General features: G+C 53.9%; 7 protein-coding genes across 7 annotated transcripts; 3 read left to right on the plus strand and 4 right to left on the minus strand.

Moving 5' to 3' along the window:
* Window positions 1-1,475: 1,475 nt before the first annotated feature.
* COL26b_000190 (uncharacterized protein) lies at window positions 1,476-2,712 on the minus strand (the record flags this gene model as incomplete). Its single annotated transcript, XM_053173160.1, has 5 exons — window positions 1,476-1,548; window positions 1,596-1,973; window positions 2,021-2,033; window positions 2,085-2,297; window positions 2,577-2,712. The coding sequence occupies 5 exons, from the start codon at window positions 2,710-2,712 to the stop codon at window positions 1,476-1,478; spliced, it is 813 nt and encodes a 270-aa protein (XP_053042866.1).
* Window positions 2,713-5,219: 2,507 nt separating this feature from the next.
* Window positions 5,220-6,188, minus strand: COL26b_000191 (uncharacterized protein; the record flags this gene model as incomplete). The annotated part of the gene is made up of 3 exons (XM_053173161.1): window positions 5,220-5,328; window positions 5,381-5,606; window positions 5,660-6,188. 3 exons carry the CDS (start codon window positions 6,186-6,188, stop codon window positions 5,220-5,222), a joined length of 864 nt encoding a protein of 287 aa, XP_053042867.1.
* Window positions 6,189-9,108: 2,920 nt separating this feature from the next.
* Window positions 9,109-10,885, plus strand: COL26b_000192 (uncharacterized protein; the record flags this gene model as incomplete). Its single annotated transcript, XM_053173162.1, has 3 exons — window positions 9,109-9,394; window positions 9,460-9,708; window positions 9,762-10,885. 3 exons carry the CDS (start codon window positions 9,109-9,111, stop codon window positions 10,883-10,885), a joined length of 1,659 nt encoding a protein of 552 aa, XP_053042868.1.
* Window positions 10,886-11,115: 230 nt separating this feature from the next.
* On the minus strand, window positions 11,116-12,451 carry COL26b_000193 (uncharacterized protein; the record flags this gene model as incomplete). Its single annotated transcript, XM_053173163.1, has 3 exons — window positions 11,116-11,592; window positions 12,053-12,329; window positions 12,405-12,451. 3 exons carry the CDS (start codon window positions 12,449-12,451, stop codon window positions 11,116-11,118), a joined length of 801 nt encoding a protein of 266 aa, XP_053042869.1.
* A 631-nt stretch (window positions 12,452-13,082) lies between these two features.
* On the plus strand, window positions 13,083-13,849 carry COL26b_000194 (uncharacterized protein; the record flags this gene model as incomplete). The annotated part of the gene is made up of 2 exons (XM_053173164.1): window positions 13,083-13,359; window positions 13,437-13,849. The coding sequence occupies 2 exons, from the start codon at window positions 13,083-13,085 to the stop codon at window positions 13,847-13,849; spliced, it is 690 nt and encodes a 229-aa protein (XP_053042870.1).
* A 245-nt stretch (window positions 13,850-14,094) lies between these two features.
* On the minus strand, window positions 14,095-16,122 carry COL26b_000195 (uncharacterized protein; the record flags this gene model as incomplete). The annotated part of the gene is made up of 1 exon (XM_053173165.1): window positions 14,095-16,122. One exon carries the CDS (start codon window positions 16,120-16,122, stop codon window positions 14,095-14,097), a length of 2,028 nt encoding a protein of 675 aa, XP_053042871.1.
* Window positions 16,123-17,270: 1,148 nt separating this feature from the next.
* COL26b_000196 (uncharacterized protein) lies at window positions 17,271-22,016 on the plus strand (the record flags this gene model as incomplete). Its single annotated transcript, XM_053173166.1, has 5 exons — window positions 17,271-19,337; window positions 19,386-19,682; window positions 19,774-20,776; window positions 20,826-21,247; window positions 21,300-22,016. The coding sequence occupies 5 exons, from the start codon at window positions 17,271-17,273 to the stop codon at window positions 22,014-22,016; spliced, it is 4,506 nt and encodes a 1,501-aa protein (XP_053042872.1).
* Window positions 22,017-22,463: the final 447 nt, after the last annotated feature.

Here is a 22,463-nt window from a genome sequence, read left to right on the forward strand (position 1 = left end):
GCGAGGACGGGCGGACAAGTATGCCATCCTGGGAAGACGGGTCTGTCGAAGCCTCCGTATTGCTTGTTTTGTTCACGAAACGATTCTGACTCGTGTTTCGAGAAGATCTTGGCTGAGAAGAGGCACGTTTTTGATCGATAGTAGCGGCTTGAGATACTGGGTCTGGCAAGATGTGCTTGCCTGTCATGGTACTTGTTGCATCCATGAGCCGAGCGTGACTAGTGCTTCGAGACTCTCGGTGATGGGAAGAAGTTCGCTTCATATTGGCGATCCCCGAATCATCCAAGGGACGGGCTCTGCTTGAGGTGCGAGGCGTTTTGCCTTTTGACGACGCTCGGTTTCGGTTTCCAGAGTCGAACTCCTGAGACGACGGTGCTCGCGATATCCTCTCATCGGCGCCAACAGCTTCTGCGGTGCGACTTCTACTAATATTTCGAGAATTCCCGCCATGAGAAAGGGCTCGCGCGGGATTCTTTGTATGTGCCTGGGACTTCTTGGCAGTAACAGCCGTTGCCGCCGTTCGAATGGAGCTAGAGCTGTGCGAGCGAGACGGTATTTCCTTGTGTGAGAACAGCGCGAAGTTGTCAAAGTTTTGGGTTCTGCCTTGATCTGACTCTGCAGCAGCAGTGCGCATTTCTGGCTTTGCAACGGCTGTACGTACTTCAGGCGACATTGGCGACTTCAACAGAGTCTCGGAAGGACGCCAGAAGTACCGCGGTTCTGAAGGCGATGCATCCTCGAAAGGCGTGATGGGAGTAAACGGCGCCTGATTCAATGACGGAAAGTCGTCGAAGACTCTCCTGTTGGAAAACCGTGTCGGATAGCCACTCAGGGGGAGACCACTCTGAGGGTAGGGCGTGCTGTCCTCAGGTGGTCGTGGGTTCGACGTGACAGTGCTGTTAGTGCGTCCAGACTGGTATGACTGATAGGACTCGTTCGATCGAACAGATTCGACGGATCTGACAGAGTGAACCGAATGAAACGATCTACCTGACAAGGGTACAGGACTGCCAAATTGCCACGGCGCCAGGGGCGGTGATTGCGGAATGATCAACTTGGGCACATTCGACCTGACCGATTGGTTGGAGCGAATGGACTGGATAGACTGGACCGACTGAATCGAGCGCGCTGACTGTGCGCTTTGAGGAACAGGGCTGTTGGCTTCCCAACTCTCGTTCAGACGTGACTGAGGGAAAGCCAACTTTGGCCGCGCTGACAAAGGAGTCGGGCTTGGAGCAGTAGGCGTTGGGAGATTGACACTCTTAGATCCAGGCGAGTCTGCTGGTGCTCTGCCAGACATAACAGGTGGCGGGGCGTATGATATAGGGATCTGGATCTTTGGTGGCAATTTGACCTGCTTCGCATTCTGTCGCCCCTGTGGTGATTTCCGAGGTGTGTCTGAGGTGGTTGAGGAACCGTCAGGGGGGGATCGGGGCTGGCTTGGGGCATGTGAGGAGGAGCCTTTCTGAGAAGCACTACCCTGAGATGACGAAGAGCTGGGCGCTTGTCCTCCAGGCGATGCCGGAGAAGATGGCGTTTTTTGCAACTCTGACCGGACTCCCAATGGTTTTTCAGGTTCTGGGCGGTAGACCAACTTGGCATATGGGGGATTCTTGGTGTCGACGACAAGCAGTTCCTTTTCGCCTCTGCCAAGAACACCGTAGATCTTGACCTCGCCGTCTTGGACGCCTACAACAGCGCTTGTTCCGGCGTAGACAGCATCATCTTCCATGCCGGTCCGATTACAGAACACGACGATGATTTCAGTGTCTTTCTCTGCTCGGATCAGAGGTTCCAAACGAGTCACCCAGTAGGTGAGAGTGTCCATGTCCGGTTCATTGGGCATCCTACTGAACGTACGGCTGTCTTCACGGGTCATCCATGCCATGGAGACAATGACAAAGTTTGACTCATGATGGAGGATGTGAAAGCCGAACTCGAACGCGTGCCATGGGGCCCGAAATTTGTATGGGCTAAAGCATTTAGTAACACATCGATTTGCAGATCCAAAGAAACTCACTTTAAGTCCATGCCTGCATTAAAGGGTTAGCAAAATTCATGTATAGACATTGAGAAGAACTTACAAATGCCGATGGATGTATGCCCTAGGCCAGGAATAAAGCCTTCGAAGAATCCGTCACCTTCAAGGGCCCAGCTTTCGTCCGTGTAGTAGAGGAAGCTTTTCCGGTAGTTGGCTATCGTCTCTCCCTCTTCGTTGACAACGATGGCTGAATTATAATACTCAGGCCCGGTCGGCCAACTGCCAGACACATCCGCCTTCTCGGGGTAGCCAGCGACTACATTGCAGTTGTACTTTAGCGCGGTTGTCCGAGCCCAAAGCGACGTGATGCCAGAGCCCGACGGTTCGAGAAAGGGAGAAATGTGTTGCAGCGATTTGAAATTGTAGCCTAAGGTTTCTCGTATCAGTTTTTGTCCGGATATAATCGTATTAGTGGGCAAATGAGCCGCGACAGTTGATACTGTGCGCGGTTGCTGGAACCAACAACCGCCGAAGCGCTGATCTAGCCAAACGCATAACATGATGCCCCGGCCTCAAATTTTGAGATTCAACATACCAGAAAAAGCCAGCTCGGGCAGGACGAGAAGATCCAAATCCTCGGGGTTTGCCTTGCTCAGTACCGAGTCGGCTCGGTTGAGGTTATTGTCAACATCGCCCACCTGGGGAGCAAACTGAAGACAAGCTATCCTCATCTTGGCGGGCAAACGAAGACGACCACGACGAAACCACGACACAGGCCGAGTCTCCCAACTCCAAAACCGGTCGACCGATCGCACGCTCCGCCGCAGACGTAAGAGTGAACAAGACTGACGATGACGGAGACATTCAAAAGAGGAAAATGCACAAAGTTTTGAAGTAGATAGTAAAAGGGTACGGAAACGAAGAGGCAGGGGCTACTTCTTTGGGCAAAACTTGTGGGTTACACGTCGATATTTGGGGGCTGTCTCTTGGCGGGGGCCGGTGAGGTAGAACATGCGGCTTGACCATGCGAGTGCAACGGCGGAGGCCATCAGAGACCACGAGTGCTGTACAGGCAAGTAAGTGCCTCTCTGATTGTGATGTCCAGTCAAGGGCAGTCGCACGGGATACCTGCCACACGGCCTGACCGTCTACAAGCCTGTAGGAGATGTCGGTTCATGATCGCGGCGAACAGCCAACGAGACGTCGACGTTTGCCGCTCTCTCCATACAGGGGACCTTGCTAGTGCCGCTGCGCCATTCGTCACTTCGCAACGCTGTAGAGCACAGGCCAGTCGCTAGACCAATTCTCTTCTGGCTGCTCATGCGATGCTCGTTCGGAGAGCACCCGCGTGAGCTCAAAGATGCCCCCTGAATACCTGCGGGGGTGAGCCCTAAGAGGCCCGACGAAGCACGCAAGAGGTACCTGCTCTGGAGTTTCCAATACCGCGGTAGCCACCATGAGAGGCATCTTCCGACAGGTATCTCCACTGTTCCCGTTGTCTTCCCGGCCGCTGCGCATTCTCAACTTCAATCCACCACCAACCAACGGGATATGCACCATGGCATCCTTGCAGTCACACCAATTGCTTGTCTGCTCTCAGCCCATCGTTTGGCAGGATCGCACCGTTAGACTCCCCTCCTCCTGCGTCATCTTCCGGGCTTCTTTTCGCAAAAGAGATGAAAACCCCTGGCAACGCTCACTTTGTGGCTTCTCCCGTGTTCTATGCCGGCGTCTGTGATACCTTCGCCCCGGCATTTGGTTGACACTGTCCCAGGACTTTGGTTGAGGATGTCACTATCCCAGATATATGGTCGCTACTGTCTATCTCCCATTTGTTCCATGGAAATGCATCTCCCTTATCTCTACAGCTTAGCCTAACCTCTGATGCGTATTGTAGTCAAGTGCCAGCCCCGTTACAGCGCATGGAAATAATTGACTAGCAATTTCGTATAGCCGGGCGGTGGCTTGCGAGCACTTACGATGATCAGCGTCGAAGCCTGTCATGTCTTCTTAGGCGTGATGCAGCTGCACTGTGATAGCAGGGCCTGGCGAATTGCGCCAGTTCAGCCCTTTCTCCCGTTCAACCGTCACTTCCGGGGGACCAATGTTGGACCGGGGTGGCTGTCGAGCAACCACATTGGCCGAAATCACCTTCGAAGGATTCTCCAGGGCACCCAGAGTTCCTACGTGACATTCACAAACCAATTTGCAGACAGGTTTACGGGGATTCGGTACTCACGCACGTTCTTAACGTGGTCGTGGTGACATCCAAGTCGTCTATCCGCATCCCAACGGGCGCTCGGATTCAGGTGCATTCTCTCCGGTCATACAAACATTGTTGATGAATAGTTCCTCACCGACATTAATGAATCCAAGGGGATGTATGTCACATTTGGTCGCTGAATGAGTTGAGCTAGGCTACTGTATTTTCGCCCGATCGATCTAGAGTTGCTTGGGAAGTCTCAGGCATAATGGAAGGTGACAACTAGTATCCCAGAAACTACAGTATGAGCCCCTTTGTGTCCATCGTTTGCGTCAATTCTCTCTTATTTCCACCAACACTAGCACGAATCCAGTTGCTCTATCCGTTGCAGATTGCGTCTTCCCAGCCTGTTGGTACGGACAGGGCGTTCCAACGACGAACCTGTGGGTTTTGGATGAACCAACACTAGACTGGTTCTTGGCGGGGAAAGCAGCATTGTTTCCCAGGTTCTCGATACCAACGCCCCTCTGATCATGTAGCCAAGTGGCACAGCCTGCAGCCCTTTACCAGATATGTCCTCAAAGTTTTCGGGGAACTCGGCTTGTTGGTACCAGGAACGCAATTTTCCACATCCCATTAGGCTTATGCAGGGCAACTTTGTCACCTTCTTTCGCTGTTGTCTCGTTGCAGTTCTACCTTGAGGGGAATTCAATTTGTGGAAAAGTTCCGTCGTTGGATTTATGACTTAGATAGTGGCTGTCCCTATGTGGAAAAAAACATTAGACAGGTTCATCTGGCTTCACTATAGAAATGCAATGTGAGGAAGTTAACCAAGATTTGTTTGAATTCGCGACGAATATAATAATAATACATGACCACCCATACAGATGAACATCTCTAAGTAAAAGTACACACAAGGCATGTGAGGTGACAGACTGCGACACTATAGCGACCACCAACACATCTTCAAACCAATTTTGCAGAAACCTCTGCCCAGAAAGGCACAGAGCACTAAAAGATCAGATCTAGCATGTTTTAAATAAACTTGGGCAAGTCCTTCGTGGGGCTAGGTCCATTGTTTCCCAGCAATACCCCCTTGCTTACATTGTTGAATCCGAAGAAGGCATGCTTGTGCTGGTCTTGGCTGTAATCTGGTTAGCTCATGTCACATTGTCCACGGCAGGAGTAATGCTTACTTGACCAGTGTCATGACGGCCTCGTCAGTGGTCTCGTCCTGGCCCCAAGACACTGTCCAGCCCTTGGCACCCTCCAAACAGGCCCGGTTATAGAAGCTCTTCGTGGAGGTACCGTCTTGCTGAACGACCGGAATCTGGAGGAGACAGTACTGGCTTGGTTCATCTCCACCCTCGATCGAGAAAGAGAGGACAACCGTTTCCTGAGGGGTTCCGGATTTCACCAGGTCTAGTCATGTCATTGGCATATTACGATGAGTATTAGAGAAAATATTGACTTACATCTCACAACGTTTATAAGCTGCCATTCCGAGGCGGCGGCAAGGTTGTGGCTATCTCTTTTCGCTACCTCAACTTCGGCGGGAACGGCAATCGGGTGGAAGTACACCTTGGAATGCTGCGGTCCAGCCTCGACACCATTCATGAGAATATCGTCTTTGTAAGAGAACCACGAGATGAGGCTCTTCTCGACATTAATCACAGACAACGTGAAAAATCCGAGATCGTTCCAGCCGCCGTTGATGCTGTACTCTGCCACCTCAGGGCACTTGATGAGTGAGAAGCCGGTCTGATACGCAGGACGGCCATCGGCCTTGATCCTGAATTGGCAGTACTTGGGCTCCTTGGAAGCAAACTCGGTGATTGAGAAGCTGTAGTCGCAGCTGCTCTGGTCCTCGGCGCACGCGCGCCGGAAGTGCAGCATGCTCCAGTCTTCGGCGTTCATGTCCCGAGCCGGCTCCGCGGGTGCGGTGGGAAGAGCAATGGCCTGAGTGGCCAGTGCCGCAACGAGAAACAGGGTGTTGAAGATCATGTTGGATGTGTTACTGATAGATGGTGCGATGTAAGATGAACCTGTTGTAGTGTTGGTTTCCTCGACTATCGCTGGCCTTTAAGTAAATCCCATCTATGCGTGTTTCCTCCCGAAGAACGTGGACACAGGCAACTTCGACCGTAAACATCTCCAAATACCAAGAGACAGCATTGAAGCGTTTTTCATCTGTGAGACCCTGGCTGTGGAAGCTGGTGAGCACTGATGTACAACCCAAACGGGACCCCCTTTTGAGGCGCAACGGTCGAGGAGGAGCGTGCAGTCGCACATCCGTGAGATGGACCGAAACAGCTCCGTGGACTGTATGCTGGGACTAGAGGAATCGAGACCCGTTTAGAATTATGAGAGGGATCGATCTCGTGTCCCGGTTAGAGCAATGGTGGACCACAAACTTGAGTCCCGTGTCTATGGGAAACCGTCAGAGGGACACCTGATTCACGACAGCGTGCCGTTCTGAGGTTTGGGCGCTCGCCACAGGTAACATTTTTAAATTTGCAGATTACACGATCCTCACCAGAGGCCTCGCTCGTGGTATGGTGATGATTGCTTAGCATAGTTTGGTCTCTCGAGGGACCAGGGAACCAAACACCGATTCAATCGTACGAGAGAGAAGATTGCTGACATAGTGTTTGAGCAAAGTATAGACATTCGAAATATATACGTTCAAAGACAAGATGTCATGATAGAAAAGAAGACAAGCAATTGAACTATAACTCATGCGCCTGGAGATCTGAGAAGGGACGCAACACATTCGAGGTTGAAATTGACGCTTGGCTGCCGGACTAGACAATGCATTGAAAGCGCTCTGATCGCCATGTTTCCCAATCAGCTCAGACGTAAGAGAAACAAAGGGCCGGCTGAGTTAATTACTGCAGGTGTCCTCTGGCATACTCATCTAAGCCAGTAATCCTTCCGGTGATATGTCGTACAAGCAAACAGCGGTCAGCCCAGCCTGCCGTCAAACACAGGCTGGATGGGACGTAGAGGGTGTTCGGAGCCGGTGCTCTTCTCCGTGGGAATGGGAGAGAGTCGAAGACGGGGAACGACATCAGCCAAGCTGTGAGTAGTATCGGTCGGAACAAGTCCGAGATGGCGGTAGAATGAGCGTTTCAAGGACGCAAACAAATTTCTGGCATATCTCAGTTGGTAAAGTCTTCGAAAACTTACTTGAAGTCCACCTCTCTTATCTCACAAACAACACGAGGGGATGAGAGAATGACATCTTCTTATAAAACAGCAAAGCACAGCTAACCCGAATTCCTGGGTCTCGAACGCAAATCTAATTCAGGAAGCAATGCAAGTTGAAGACGCAGGATGCCAGAACAACGCCTGCTCTCATCACGCTCTCACTTACTTCGAATCCTCTCCTTTCAATCTAGTGGTCCGGATCGTCCTGGTGGTGTTCGCGCTGACGGGAAGTCACCCCTCTCCTCCTCTCGTTGAAGGGTTGGAACGCTGAGGTGGTTGGCTAATGCAGCCACCATCACACTCGCTCCTATTCAGAGAATTTCGCCTGCAGGTGACGAGTTTGCCTGGCACCACAACGGGGGCACCACTTACGCCGCTACGTAAAATGCCGCCTGGTGGGTGTGGCTCGCCCTGACCCATCAGAGTCGTTTTCGGCCACAGTTGCATCCAAAACTATCGCGGCAGCGGCAGAGCTATCGTGTGCCGGTTTCATTCGCAGTTGGCTGATAAACGCGTTGGGCCGTGGTGGTTGAGATTTCAGGTGGTATTCAACCGTGATCGGGCTGGCTTTGTCCTGACAACTTTGATACCTTTCCGTCCATGACAGAAGAGACGACTGCGTCATTGAACCGGATTAGAATGTGGCATTTGAGAGAAGCCAGCCACGGAGGAAGCCCGGTAGATGATCCCCCGCTTGACAAGGTCGGCCATCTTACTGGCCAGGCGACCTGCTCCGTCGACACAAGGCAGAACGCCGAGAGGACGAAAGAGACTCGGCGCTCCGGTCCAAGATCTGGTCGCGTGGCAATCTCGGCCACGAGTGAGGGTAGAAAACAAAGTGGTCTGATTTCCCCGCCCCCGTCAATCTTTTGCTCAGTCAAGCTTGCCAGTAGGCGGGTCTATCGGACGGGAAGACGGCCGCTAAATGGCTGATTTCCACTTTGCGCGTTGAGCAGGGGTCCTGGAAAGGGTCGCATTCATGGCCGGCGCCTGCAAGACCACTCAATCTTCTCTTTCCCGTTTCAACTTCCCGTGTGTCTCTCTATTCCGACCACTTACGTCTCTTCGTTTCCTCACATCCCGGCCTGACGTGCATTTGTTTGGCGCTGAGAAGACTCGTTCCCCCCGTCGCCATTCGTCAAGTTCCAGCCTGGGCGCGATTACACCAGCCAAGGGTTCGCAGCTACGCGCGATCTTATTGGACTCGCATATACCCGCTCACTTCTTGGCTGCTATTCTCAGCTCTACGGAAAATCCTCCCCGCCTGGCGATCTGGAGAAAGCAAACGCACCTCCATATGAGCTTTGCCGTCTTGGGACTTCCATCCTACGGCTATCCGCTGGCTGGATTGCTAGACCACCACACACCAGCAAAAATAGATCAATGTCTAGTTGCAATGCAGAGCCGCCTGCCTGTCTTGCATGGAGATCGCCCGTGCCGCAGTGCTACGTCTGAAATTCCGGGAATATATGTGCGATCAGTCCCGCAAAGGACCATGGAATCTCCTCGAGATGGGTGTTGGATTTCTTTCCAGATAGCCATCAACCCTCTTGGAAGGAAGAGACTCTCATCTTGACATCTCCCGAGTTACATGACAAGAGTGATTTGCCATGCTTACGAGGTTATCCGCGTTCCTCCTAATCTAAACGCCTCCCTCCTCCTCCTATCCATTCCTCTGCGGCCCCTCCTCGACTTGTGAGGCCAAAGTCAAACCATGGCCGCCTTCTCCCTGTGGCATCTGTTTGCCGTATTCTCGCTTGTTACGGCCATACTCGCGCTCGAAGTCACACCCGGCTCGGATTGTGCGGCATTGTGCATGGGTGGGCAGAACGGAACGACAATCGAGGCCACGACACCAGGCACAAACTCGTCCGACATTGTTTGTGAGAACGATCAGTACCACACGACCGGCACGGGCATCAAATTCAAGAACTGCGTCAGTTGCTTGCAGAAAAGCGAGGCAACCAAGGGGGCTTCGAGTGATGCGGCTTGGTTCTTGTGTAAGAGCTTGCAATCTGGGAAGCAATGAAGGGGTTTTTTTTTTTTGGCTGACCATGCCTGATAGACAACATTCGATATGCGGTAGACGTTTGCCTCTTCGACTTCCCCGACGCCATCAGCCACATCAACTCTCCATGCATCATCAACAGTGCTTGTAGGCCTCTCAAGAGCGCCCTCACATCGGGTCTCACAACTCCAGACGCCGCCACCTCATACGACTACTGCACAGCCGACGGCGACAAATTCTCGAACAGCTGGTGGCCCTGTGCCAAGTGTTTGCAGTCCAGCGATAGCCAGAGCTATCTTTCCAACTGTCAGTTCCACGCAAACACACTGCCCTGAAAACATGCTGACCCATGACCCCAGTCTTGATTGCGCTCAAAGCTGGTTGCCAACAGAAGCCAGCCGACGGTAACATCATCGGCCTGACTGGCCAGCTGTTCTCGGACAGTGCGGTGAACATCACCGAACCGGCAACAAACACAACCCTCCCAGGCGATGGCGGCGCCTCTTCAACGACAATGACCACCGGCACCATCGTAGGCATCGCCGTAGGCGGCGGCCTGGTCTTCGTCGGCGCAATCTGCCTCTTCATCATCCACTGCCGCAAGCAACGAAAAGCAAGAGCGCAGACTGCGGAGCCCGACTTCCCGCCCCAGCCGCCCAGGTGCCACGCGAGCTCCTTCACCGCGATCAACAGAAGCCCCTACATGCCAATCGCGGACCACAAGAAGTCCTCCTCCATCAACTCGTACAACTACGAGCTGCAGGAGAAGCAACAATTCAACAACGCCGACTACTACGACCAGATGGAGCAAGAAGCCCAGCTCGGACGCGAGATGGCCCACTACAACTTCGATCCTCGCTCCAGCCACCACGGCCTCGGCAGCGCCCTTCCCACTCACCCGGCCTACATCCCCCGAGCCATGAGCAGGCAGTCGACTCGCGGCGGCGCCATAACACCCACACCGCCCAATGCCCGGAGAACAAATACACCAGACTCGTACGCCCTGCAGACATACCTCAACGCCGTCAGCGAAGAAGGCACAATACCAATCAGACCCCCACCGACCGCCGCCATGTCGCGGACGCCCTCACCGAGGAGGTCGAACGAATCACACCACGAGAACCTGAGCTCCGCGGCACCCATCATGGGCAACCTCCCGCCACCGCCCCCAGGGCCTCCGCCGGCCCGGAAGACATCCATCAAGATACCGTCAATATCCATCCCCTCGGTGCGACGCATGCGGGTGCCGAAGAAGTACTCCCCGCCTCAGATCAAAGTCCAAGACGCGACGCCGATAGCAGACAAGGGCGAGACCGGGAACATGCAAATATCGCAGCCGATTGCGGTCCACGAGGATAGATTTCAGGATAAGCCGTTGGCCGGACATAGCGTCATTTCGAACGTCGCGCCGGCCAGGGAGGATCCCGAAACTTATGAGGGCGACATGCCCATCCGCAGTGGCAAGAGCACGCTGTACGGATGAGAAAAATAATGTCACGACGATGAATGTCATGACCGAGGTTCGGAGTACTCACAGGACGGCTTTTTGTATTTTAATGAGCGAATTGGGTTCACGGCGTTAAAGAGACTAAACTGTCAACGAGTGATAAGAAACTCAAGGACGAATACAATATTATTCGTAATGCAACTCCGAGGAATGCTCTGCAATGGATGCAAAAAATGCGGTATCTGACACATCTATCGTACCGCCTCTTAATCACCCAGACGGCGTCCAGGGCCTCTCGTCCTCCACGAGTCGGGAAGGGGTCCGTTGCCCAGAGAGGCGCCGGTGCTGCTGCCCGAGGACTGGCCTCCCGCGGGGGCGCGACCGCTATTGTTCACAGCGGTGCCATAGTCGCGGCGGTAAAAACGCGGCGTGGTGACTAGCCTGGACAGGAACGCGGGTGCGGGGATCAGGTTGCGGCCGCCGCTGAACTCGGGCCAGATGCGGGAGAGGAAGTCGTACAGGTGGGCGGCCAGGAAGCCCATGAGCTGGAGCATGAAGTTGTAGTAGCCACCAGGGAAGAGGAGGGAGACGAGCATCATGCAGAAGGGCGTCAGCTGGGCGGGGATGGTGACAAAGTAGAAGTTTGCCTTCATCCCGCGCTGGTCCTGCGTGACGGTGCGGCACATGGCGAGAATCAAAGCCGGTAGGAAGGCTCCTCCGCCCATGAGGTAGGTGCAGAGCGCCTGTGTGCGATATTAGCGCTTGGTTTTCTACGTCGAGCGATTTCATCTTCATTTGATGATGGAAATGGTGTCATGATGAACGGAACGACAGATGAAAACAAAAACCCAGGGTGTTGGGTGGTAAAATGTAGGGCGCTAAGAAAACCACTCGAGCAGCATTGAACGCTACCCAAGCCATCCATAAGACATCCCACCATGCCCACGCCACGAGTACAGTCCTAAAGCGAATTGAGGTGGACTGTACCGCGCCGTGAGGGTAATCTCCCTCTGTTCCAGGAACCGCTACAGCTGTGGGAATCCACTGTGCGGGCAGATATAAGAGGTGCAGAAGACCTTTCTTCTCTTCGCGAGTGCTTCTTTCGCGGATGTGATACATGGGAGGAACTTTCCACACAATGATGGACGTGTTGGGCAAGGACAGGCTTCCGTGGCAGCAAGGCAGTGACGACAAGTGACTTACCGTGATAACAGTGCACACAAACATGAGGTACCAGACGACATCCTCGCGCCTGGGGAAGCGGGGGTTGCCGACCTCGAGAGCGGTCAGGTAGGTGTAGAGGAAGTACGTGTCAAACAGCAGGCCGAGCTGGGGACCCGTGAGCAGGAAGTTGGTGCCCAGGCGCCAGATCTGCGGCGGGATCTTGAACAGGTAGTCCGGCATGAAGATGAACCAGTACGGGCTCACGAAGCCTAGGACAACAGAGACAGACGTGACGAAGGCGGCTGTCGCAAGGGTTCTGAGGGGGCTCAAGTCAGCATCGTGAAGTTGGGAGGCTGTGGTGAGATGAGGTGAGATGAAGAGAAGAGCTTACCTTGCGATGGGCGGCGCCTGCCAGTAGGCATCTAGCATCTCCGACATCTTGTCTCAGTACACGACCCCAAAAGTAAAGGGTTAATGTGTGTTTTCCAATGCGAATGGTGAAATAAGCAGGAAAGTGAGGTTTCGATGAGTTGCGGGATAGCAAGGTTGCAGATGGCAGGCAGTGCAGAAGTAAGAGGAACCCTCTTTTTTTCTATCTGCAGGTGGTGTGGAAGAGGACCAATCAGAGACACCAGGCTGTGGCGCTGATGTGTTGGTTCATCGTTTGTGAACCCGTGTCCTCTGGAGGAAGGGATTTATTAAGCTGGAAAGACAAAAGAAGCGCCCTCAGCCTCGGGCTTTTCAACTCGTTTTTCTGCCGCTGGGGCTCGGTGGTGGGGCACGCCCAAGCGGTGAAAACCGCCCTGAATGGTGGGCGACGCGCGCCGGGACATTCGTGCTGAGAACGTCGGGTGGTGAAGGTCGCTGACAGTTACCGCGTTGCAATTGGCCAATGCCCCCCACGTCGACCGCCACCATTAGTGTACTGAGAGCTCCGACGGCGGCGTTTGAAGATTAGTAACTCGGGAAAAAAAAGTGCTGAAATATTCTTGGAAAATCCACGACGTCTCCAAGAACATCTCCTCTCCGCGAACCAATCCGAGAGTATTCCTCCAAAACACCCTGCAAAATGTCGTCGACCTCCCACCCTCCCAGATGGGCCGCTCTCGCTCGCGACACGAACGAGACCAAGATCCAGCTTGCCATCAACCTGGATGGCGGGGCATTCCCACCCGATACCGACTCGAGACTCACCGCGGCCCTCGGTGACGGCCACGCCTCCCAGTCCAGCAAGTCCCAGACCATCAGCGTCAACACGGGCATCGGCTTCCTCGACCACATGCTCCATGCCCTCTCCAAGCACGCTGGCTGGAGTCTGGCCCTGATCTGCAAGGGCGACCTGCACAGTCCGTCACCTCCCTCTTCATTTCCTCGCCCACCATCGTGAACATCCCCTCGCTTACATGGCACTTGCGCAAAACAGTCGACGACCACCACACCGCCGAAGATGTCTGCATAGCTCTCGGATACGCCTTCGCCAACGCCCTTGGCAGTGCGACTGGCCTCGCCCGCTTCGGCTTCGCCTACGCTCCCCTCGACGAGGCCCTCTCTCGCGCCGTCATCGACCTCTCGAACCGTCCCTACAGCGTTGTCGACCTCGGATTGAAGAGGGAAAAGATTGGTGACCTCAGCTGCGAGATGATTGCCCACTGCCTGCAGAGCTTCGCCCAGGGCGCCAGAGTCACCCTGCACGTCCACTGCCTGCACGGAGAGAACGACCACCACCGTGCCGAGAGCGCCTTCAAGGCCCTGGCCGTGGCTGTCAAGATGGCGACGAGCCGTGTTGCTGGTAAGGAGGGTGAGGTTCCTAGCACCAAGGGAACTCTGAGCGCATAAACGCGGGTGACGTCAAAAATAAGTAAAAAGACTAAAAGTAAAAATGGGCAATGCGGTGAAAATGTTGTCGGATTTATTAGAGATACTCCGACTTGGTATGATACCCCGGAACACCATGCTACCCAGTATACAAATTACCAGTAAAATATGTACAATGCCTGAATTCTGTTCCCACGCACACCAAAACTCCAAACAAAACGGGCGAGGACATTGCCGCCCCTGTGCAGTTATCCGTCATTCTATCTTCAAGGTCTCATGTTCTCCTTATTCAGGCCTGCCAAGGCGCGCCTCTTCTCAGCCTTTCTTTGTTCAATTCGTGCAATGGCCGCGGCTCGCCGCTCTGGTGGCAGGGTGCTCTTTGACGTGTTTGCTGCCATGGTGCTAGCATCGGCTTCAGGCATGCCAAGTCGAGCAAATCGGTCTTGAAGCAGGTCGATGGGCGGGTCGTTCTCTTTGGATGCAAACCTATGCCGGGGCGCGGGTGTGGTGCCTGAGGGAACTTCGCTTGAGCTGACGATTCGCTCGTTGATTTCGGATCCGAGGTATGCTCTGTTGCGAGGGGACCTGGGAATGAATGGCCGCCATCTAGGCTTGTCCAATGTGACCTTGCCGGAGAGGATTTCGGATTTGGGACGCGCCTGGACAAGGTCTTCCTCTCCCGATGAGTAAGAGCCGGCATCCTCATGGTACTTGTCTCGAAGATTGTGAGACTTGGACTGATTGAGCTTCCTGCCTAGGGATTCCACAATTTCGAGACTCCGCCGCTTGGAGCTCGTGTCATTCGACGTGCGACGAATCGGCACGGGGGCAACATCGAAACGGTTTTTGTCATGGTTGCGATGCCCTCTCTCTTTCTCGACAGTCTCTCGCTCAGGCAATGAGCTGACGGACGTCTTGGGCTTGTGTCCATCGACAGTCCCTGCCGCCTTGAGCGTCTTCACTTCCTTCTTCAGGTCGTTGATCTTGTCGGTGGCTTTCTGGAGGATGCGTCTCGTATCCTCTTGCGCAGCTTCAGCGTCCTTTCTGTAGGCATCAAAGTCTGCTTTGATTCGGCGCAACTCTTCATCTTTTTGGCGTGATTCTTCCCGCAACTCTTCCAGCTCTTCCAACTCGGCAGATGAAGCTGTCTTGGTCTTATTTGGGAGAGACTGTTGCTCGGCCAAACGCTTGTTCTCCTCGGCCAACTTGTTTGCTCGCTGCTCGGCAAACAGCAGGTCGGACTTGAGTTTCTCGATTTCCTCCTTCATCTGGTTGTTCTCCTTAACCTGAGACCTGGCTTTCCTCAACTCACGCTGCGTCTCCATAAGGGTCCTCTGCGTCCGTGGAGAGGCTGTCTGTCGTCTGCGCGTATGGGGGTCTCCGTCATCGTCGCGACCCTCCAGCAGAGCCGCTAGCTCCTTGACCTGGGTCCTGTACTCGACAGCAACAGCAGTCTGCTTCGCCAGGTCCTTCATAAGCTGAGGATTGTCTCTTTCTTCGCCGCTGACGCGCTTTGCAGCTATCTGCGCCGCCATATCGGCAATCTTCTGCTCCATCTGAGCCACCCTGTCCTGCTCTTCCTTGAGCTTCACATTCAGGTCGATAGCCTCGGCGTCTTTCAGCTTGGCGTAGGACTTGGCCAGCTGCTTGTATTTGAGCAGTTTCTCCATCTCGGCTTTAGCGTCCTGGTGATACTGCTCGAATTCCGACTTCCAGTACTTTCCTGACCGCGAATGAGGCTCATTAAGATCAATCGTCATGTCATGCGTGCATTGGTCGTCGTCGGCCTCCTCCCATTCGTCTTCTGCATCGTCGTTCCTCACTGGTTGAGGTTGGAGACGCATCTGCTGGGGTGGCTGCGTCTCCCGCGAGCTGCTGAGCGCCTTCCCTTTGCGGGAGTTCTCCATTGCCTCGGTGAGCTTCGTCCGTTTGCTTGCCGAGTCGCCTGCGCTATCGAAGCTGCTGGGGAACTTTCCAGGCTTGTCATCCGTATCTTTTCCCTTGCCTTTCTTGAGGCCGCCTTTGTCCAAAACATCGTGTCCAAACGAGACGCGTTTTCGTCGAGAGGTACCGGTGCCGGGAGTGAGCAAAATGCCCTGTGGCTGCTTCACCGGTGTACGCGACTCGGTTTCGGAGTCGTCAACGTTCCTGTTACGCGACATGCCTGCGGCACGGTGGTCGCGATCGTCGTCTCGGGCAGGAGTGCCAAAGATTGCGCTTTTCAATGCTCGGGCGGCGAAGACGGGCGCTGGCGTGTCTGGTTGCTCGATCTGGGTGGTGTCATCTGCTGCCATGTTAGTCTGACCTGGCATATCGTGTGTCTGGCGTTGGTGTTGGTGATATGTACCTCCTCCGCCTGCTTGTGCTCTGTTTCCTCCGGACGCGCCCTCCAATCCTCGCCTAAGTACCCAGCCCAGCATCCTTGCTTTCGTGGGGAATGAATGATGTCCGCAATGAAGGTTGAAAGCGCGGAGGAATTGGTTCACTTGCTGGCCGTGGCGTGTAGCAAGTCCGCAATGCTCGCCCAAAGCGATCGCATTACCTGCGCTGGCGTGTTGGAGGGTTTTTAATTAGTTTGTAGTTGGTGATCTGACCGCGGCGAACGGATGTGGTTCCATGTCGAATTTGGTTGTTTACTTTGTTACCGCATGTGGATGGCGCGTCCGTGGTTCGTCGCTTCCTCCGCCTGCCCCATACAGTTCGCGTACGGTGCCATCACGGTGCCTAGCGTTCTTCGCCCCTCGCTAGCGTTTCTGTCCAAACCTCTGGCTCCCAATCCCCACTGGAAGGACCCCTGAGGCCATGGGCGTCATCAGTGAGGGGCACCGGCTGTCGCTGTCAACCCCCACTTGACGTACGCCCAAACAGCCGTACTGTGACAGCGCATCAAGCAAGGCGAATAGCGGTCGATGCCTGGTGGCGCTTCAACCCGGTCAGCTGAAATTCGTTTGCCTTTTTTCCTTTTTTGACCATCATCAACACATGCTTTTGAACCAGATTACCACGATATTGCAGAACAACATGGCTTACCCTTAACGGATTATCACGGCTCATGCTGTGGTGATTTGTCAAGCCTTTTCTCGTCGTTACGATATGGCGTCGAAATCATCCGGGGTGTGGAACAAGCCCGTCAACCTACCGACTAAGAAAAAAGATGACTCAAGCTTCCCGGGACTCAAACCCAGGAGTCCCGAAAGAACCAGAAAAACTGAATATGAGGAGCTCCAGCAGAACGAACTCATCGTTCTGGAATCCATGTACGGGGAGGACTTCGTGAAGCATGCAGAGACGCAGAGTGCTTGGAAGGTAAAGATGTCATCGTCGATAGCGACTCACCGGCGCAAAAGCAGTGCTGATGCCTCACTAGAAATCAGAACCTGCGTTCGACGTTCGCATTAGGGCTTCTTCAGATGAAGACTTCGCTGCCACACTGAGCGTCGTAATGACAGCCACGTATCCTAAAAGCCCACCACTATTGACTTTGAAAGATACCGGCGACCTTCGTGAGGTCGTGCTGTTCAAACTTCAGAAGTACCTCGAGATACAGCCGAGGGTCTTCGCCACTGAGGAGCAGGAGATGGTAGATCGTATTGTTGAAGGACTGAGAGACATCTTGGAAGACGCCGCGCAAGCCAAGGCGAAAGGTCGAGAGTTGCCCTCACTTGAAGAAGAGAGGGCCACCCACGAAGCACTCCTTGCCAAACTAGCGCAGGAACAGAAAGAAGAGGAGGAGCGGAAGAAAGAGGAAGAGAGCAAGGAGGAAGAGAGAGTACTTGGCGGCCTGCTGCAAGTTGAACTTAAGCGCCAGAAAGAGAAGGCCAAGGAGTCACGCAAGAAGAAAAACCCCAACGGGATGTCGCCGCTTAGCACCATGGGCGGGATAAACGGTACCGAGAGCGGGCGCATCGTCTTCGATCGTCCCTGTCAGACTACAGACAAGACTGGAAATATCATCTCATTCCAGGCTGTCTTCGGAAAGTCTGAGGTCGCAAAAGGTCCCCTTTCTTCCGTCTATTCTGTCTGGCCCATTGTTCCCAGTGGCCAAGAATGCCCCAACTTGGCCCTGAAGGAGACGACTTTGCGTCCTGCCACAAAGGACATTGCTGTTTTCAAGAAGCAGGTCCAGTCCCTAGAGAACCAGCTTGAGACGCTGAAACAGGTTCGCCATCGAAACTTGCTTGAGGTTCTGGACTTCAGAGTGGAGCAGGAGAAGAACAACGCAGAGAAGTCGTCGATGCATCTCTGGACCGTCAGCGTTCTCACCCCGAGCGCCGAGAAGGGCTCTCTATCTGAGTTACTGGATCTAGCTGATCGTCTAGACACCAGTAAGGTGCGCGCTTGGACGAGGGACCTCTTGGATGCCTTGAACTTCCTCCACAACAAGTCGCTCGTTCATCAAGATATCCATCCAGGGAATATCCTGCTTTTCAGAGAGCAAACTGGGGAGGTGGTGCCAAAGTTGTCTGATGCAAGCTATCAGAGAGAATTGCACAATATCTCTTCGAAAGGACAGGCACCTCCCGGCCTAAGCTCTGCCAAGTCTGCCTACTGGCTGCCGCCCGAGATTGCAACCCTGTCAAAGCCGCATTATACAGCGAAGACGGACATCTGGGACTTTGGCCTCGTCTTCCTGCAGATGATCTTTGGGCTTGACGTCCCCCAGAAGTATCGATCGCCGACTGATGTTTTCGATTCCCTATCTCTTTCGAAACCATTGCACGAGTTGGTCACAAAACTCTTCAAGATGGACCCTAAGAAGAGACCTCGCGCTTTCGAGCTCGGCTCAAGCGAGTTTCTTGCCACAGACGCGCCGGTAGTGGTGGAAGACAACACTGCCATCATGTCGAGCTACCATTCCCTCGGCTCTTTGTCACCTATGCCACCGAGGCTCAGGCGCGAGTCAACGAACAGAGGAATCTTAACGAACAGGGGAACCACCTCATCACGTTACCGGGAAGATTTTGATGAGGAAGGACGACTAGGAAAGGGAGGCTTCGGCGAGGTTGTTAAGGCTCGGAAAAAGCTTGACGGACAGATTTACGCTATCAAAAAGGTCAGTCAGCGTTCGCAAGCCAGTCTCACAGAAATCCTGAAAGAGGTTCGACTTCTATCTCAGCTGAGCCACCCAGCCGTGGTTCGTTACTATAATACTTGGGTTGAGGAGATTGCGGACCAGTCGGATACCGAGGGTGACACCTCCACAGAGGACGCAACGGAGGACTCCAAAGACACTATTTCCCAGAGCTCAGCGATTCACTTCGCTACGAGTACTGGAGGACTGGACTTCATGTCGTCGAGCCACCCACAAATTGAATTCGGCTATGACGATTCTGAAGAGGAAGAAGAGGACGACGATGAGGAGGATGAAGACGACTCAGAGGAAGACAGTGAATCTGAGGAAGAGGACAGCAACCGGGCTGTCGGGCATGTTCGAGCGCATGCTAGAGCCAGATCTCAGCGGCCCTTCAGGACCATCCTCTACATTTCTATGGAGTACTGTGAGAAACGAGTGAGTTCTGTCTTCACATCTAACACGTTCTTCGCTGACCACGGGTAGACACTTCGCGATTTGATCACCAGAAAGCTGTATCAAAATACCCCTGAGATATGGCGCTTGTTCCGACAAATACTCGAAGGCCTTGCTCATATTCATGGCCTCAGCATTGTTCATCGAGATCTGAAACCTGAGAATGTCTTTATCGCCCACAGCAGCGACGGGACGGATAATGTCAAGATTGGAGACTTTGGTCTGGCCACCAGCGGCCAATTCGCTGTTGACAGAAGCCTCCCAAATGCCATGGAATCGGACGACATCACCCGAAGCATCGGCACAACGTCGTATGCGGCCCCGGAGGTGCGCTCTGGTTCACAAGGAATGTACAGTTCCAAGGTCGATGTAGGAGCTCTTGACCAGGTTTCAACTGAAGATGCTAATCAGTACGTAGATGTACTCGCTTGGAATTATCTTCTTCGAAATGTGCTACCAACCTATGCTAGGCATGCAGAGAGCCATGGTGATTGAGCAGCTTCGTCAATCACCCCCGGTGCTTCCATCAGACTTCAGACCAGCCGACAAGATACAAACCGAGATCGTCACTTCTCTATTAACACACAATCCAAAGGAACGTCCTTCCAGCGCTGAGCTACTGCAGAGCGGAAAATTGCCTGTCCAGATGGAAAGCGAAACCATCAGGCGCACTCTCGCCGGTCTTGCGGATCCTAGCTCGCCGTACTACAAAAAGATGCTGTCGACCTTGTTTGCGCGACCAGTGGAGCAGGCGAAAGACTATGCGTGGGACATGAACGAGACGAGTCCCAGCGAGACGGACTTGGTGAACCTAAGTACCGTCAAGGCAACACTGATAGACATCTTTCGTCGGCACGGGGCACTCGAGTGCCAACGGAACTGCCTGTACCCTCGCTCCTCGCACTACAAGGACTCAAACGCCGTGAAGCTGCTGGATGCGAACGGAATGGTGCTCCAGCTGCCATTTGATCTTACCATGGGTCATGCAAGAATGCTGGCAAAGGCCAGCGGAAGCGCGAGTGTTCAGAGAATCTTCACCTTCGGCAACGTCTTCCGCGATAGAAACGACACGGGCCAGCCTCTGATGCTTGGCGAGGTCGACTTTGACATCGTCACAACTGATACCCTGGATCTAGCCCTCAAAGAAGCGGAGGTCATCAAGGTTCTTGACGAGATCATCGCCGTATTTCCGTCCTTGTCGTCAAGCCAGATGTGCTTCCATCTAGGACATTCGGATCTTTTGCAGTTGATTTTTGATCACTGCCGTGTAGATCCCGTGTCGCGAAGAGCTGCAGCCGACATTCTCAGCAACCTGAACATCCACAGCCAGACTTGGCAAAAGATCAGGGTACAGTTACGATCTCCTATTGTTGGCTTGTCGGCTACGAGTGTGGATGAGTTGCAGCGTTTCGACTTTAGAGGTATGTAATCCTTCCTAGAACACGGACGAGCTCAAATTAATTGAGTTAGACACCCCCTCAAAGGCGTTCTCCAAGTTGAAGTCAATCTTTGAGGGGACAGACATGTATCGAAGGGCGTCATCAACTCTGGCTCATCTGAAAGAAGTCTCGGAATATGCCAAACGACTCGGAGTCGCAAGCAAGATTTATGTCACCCCTCTTAACAGTCTCAAGGAAAGCTTCTACACGGGAGGAATCATGTTTTCCTGCGTCTACGACAAGAAAGTCAAAGACGTATTTGCCGCCGGCGGCCGGTATGACAGTCTTATCAGAGAGAAACGGCCCAGAATCGGTAGCCATTACGAAGAACGGCACGCCGTGGGCTTCAACCTCAACTGGGAGAAGCTATCTAGGGTGCCCAAGACGAGCGGCAAAGCGTTCCTCAAGAAGACGGAGGAAGATACCAATAATATCTTCCACAACGCTCGAAGAGTAGGCCAAAGCAGCGAGCATTTTTCTCATCAGGTTGCTAACATGTTCTCAGTGCGATGCGCTTGTCGCCAGTTTTGACGCTGCGATCCTGCGATCCATGGGAATAGAAATCTTGCAGACGCTCTGGGCGAACGGCATCAGCGCGGAGCTCGCCAAAGACGCGCGATCACCGGAAGACTTGCTGGCCCGCAACCGCGACGAGGGGTACTGCTGGATCGTCATCATCAAGCAGGACGCCATCGTCAAGGTCAAGACGATGGACAAGAAGGACACGCCGGACGTCGACCTGCCGATCGCGCAGCTGCTATCGTGGCTGCGGGGCGAGATGCGCGAGCGCGACTCCAAGGCGGTGGTCAAGATGCGCGGCGTGCAGCAGCAGTCCGAGTCGACGCCGGTCATCGAGCACGAGCAGGATGTGCGGGTGATGGTGGCAGGGACGCGGAGCAAGAAGTTCAACCGGAGGACGGTGGTGGAGCAGGCGCAGTTCAGCGCGGCGAGCCTGGTGCACTCGTTCCTTGACGGCCCCATCTTGGCCGTAGAGACAACGGATCAGGTCATGGACATGATTAGGGAGACGTGCCTGTCAGACGCGGAGAGCTGGAGGAAGCTGGAGCACAGCGTGACGACGGCGGAGAAGAAGTACGTGCGGGAGATCCACGCCGAGATGGTCAAGTCGAAGGCGGCGTGGGAGATGAGGAATGCCAGCCGGCATTCGTTCATCTACAACTTCAGGACGGGGAACTGCATCTACTACGACCTTGGGGCATGATCAAAGGTTTTAGGGCTATCGTCGATTTGGATGAGGAGGATAATTGTCGCAGTTGACACGAAATGAAAAACAATATTTGGCGTTGTCGCAGGATTATTGGCAAAGTGCATGCTTCAAGTGCGTCATGTCATACAGCAGGGCAGCAGCATCGTGAGTTTGCGGCGACGCACCACACCTGCAGAACAAACGCAGGGGTGGTTTGAAGTCAGCCTCTGTGGGCTGCATGGGTGGGCGGCAGGCACTAGGACGGAAGCCTCTTTGGATCGAGTCTTTTGGCTCCTTCTGGCTCGAGGGCGTTGTTTGCTCAGACGCTTTGTCGTTGGAGGCTGGCTTCATGCATTAAGCAAACTCCCAAGCGCAGGCACCGAAACCCCAGACTGGCAGCCGCAGTGTCAGATCTTAGTAGCGGCAGAGGCGGCAGCCATAAGAGTTGCTGCGGGAGCTTGT

Source organism: Colletotrichum chrysophilum, assembly GCF_026319265.1.
Source record: "Colletotrichum chrysophilum strain AFK26 chromosome Unknown scaffold_1, whole genome shotgun sequence".
Taxonomy (NCBI): Eukaryota; Fungi; Ascomycota; class Sordariomycetes; order Glomerellales; family Glomerellaceae; genus Colletotrichum; species Colletotrichum chrysophilum.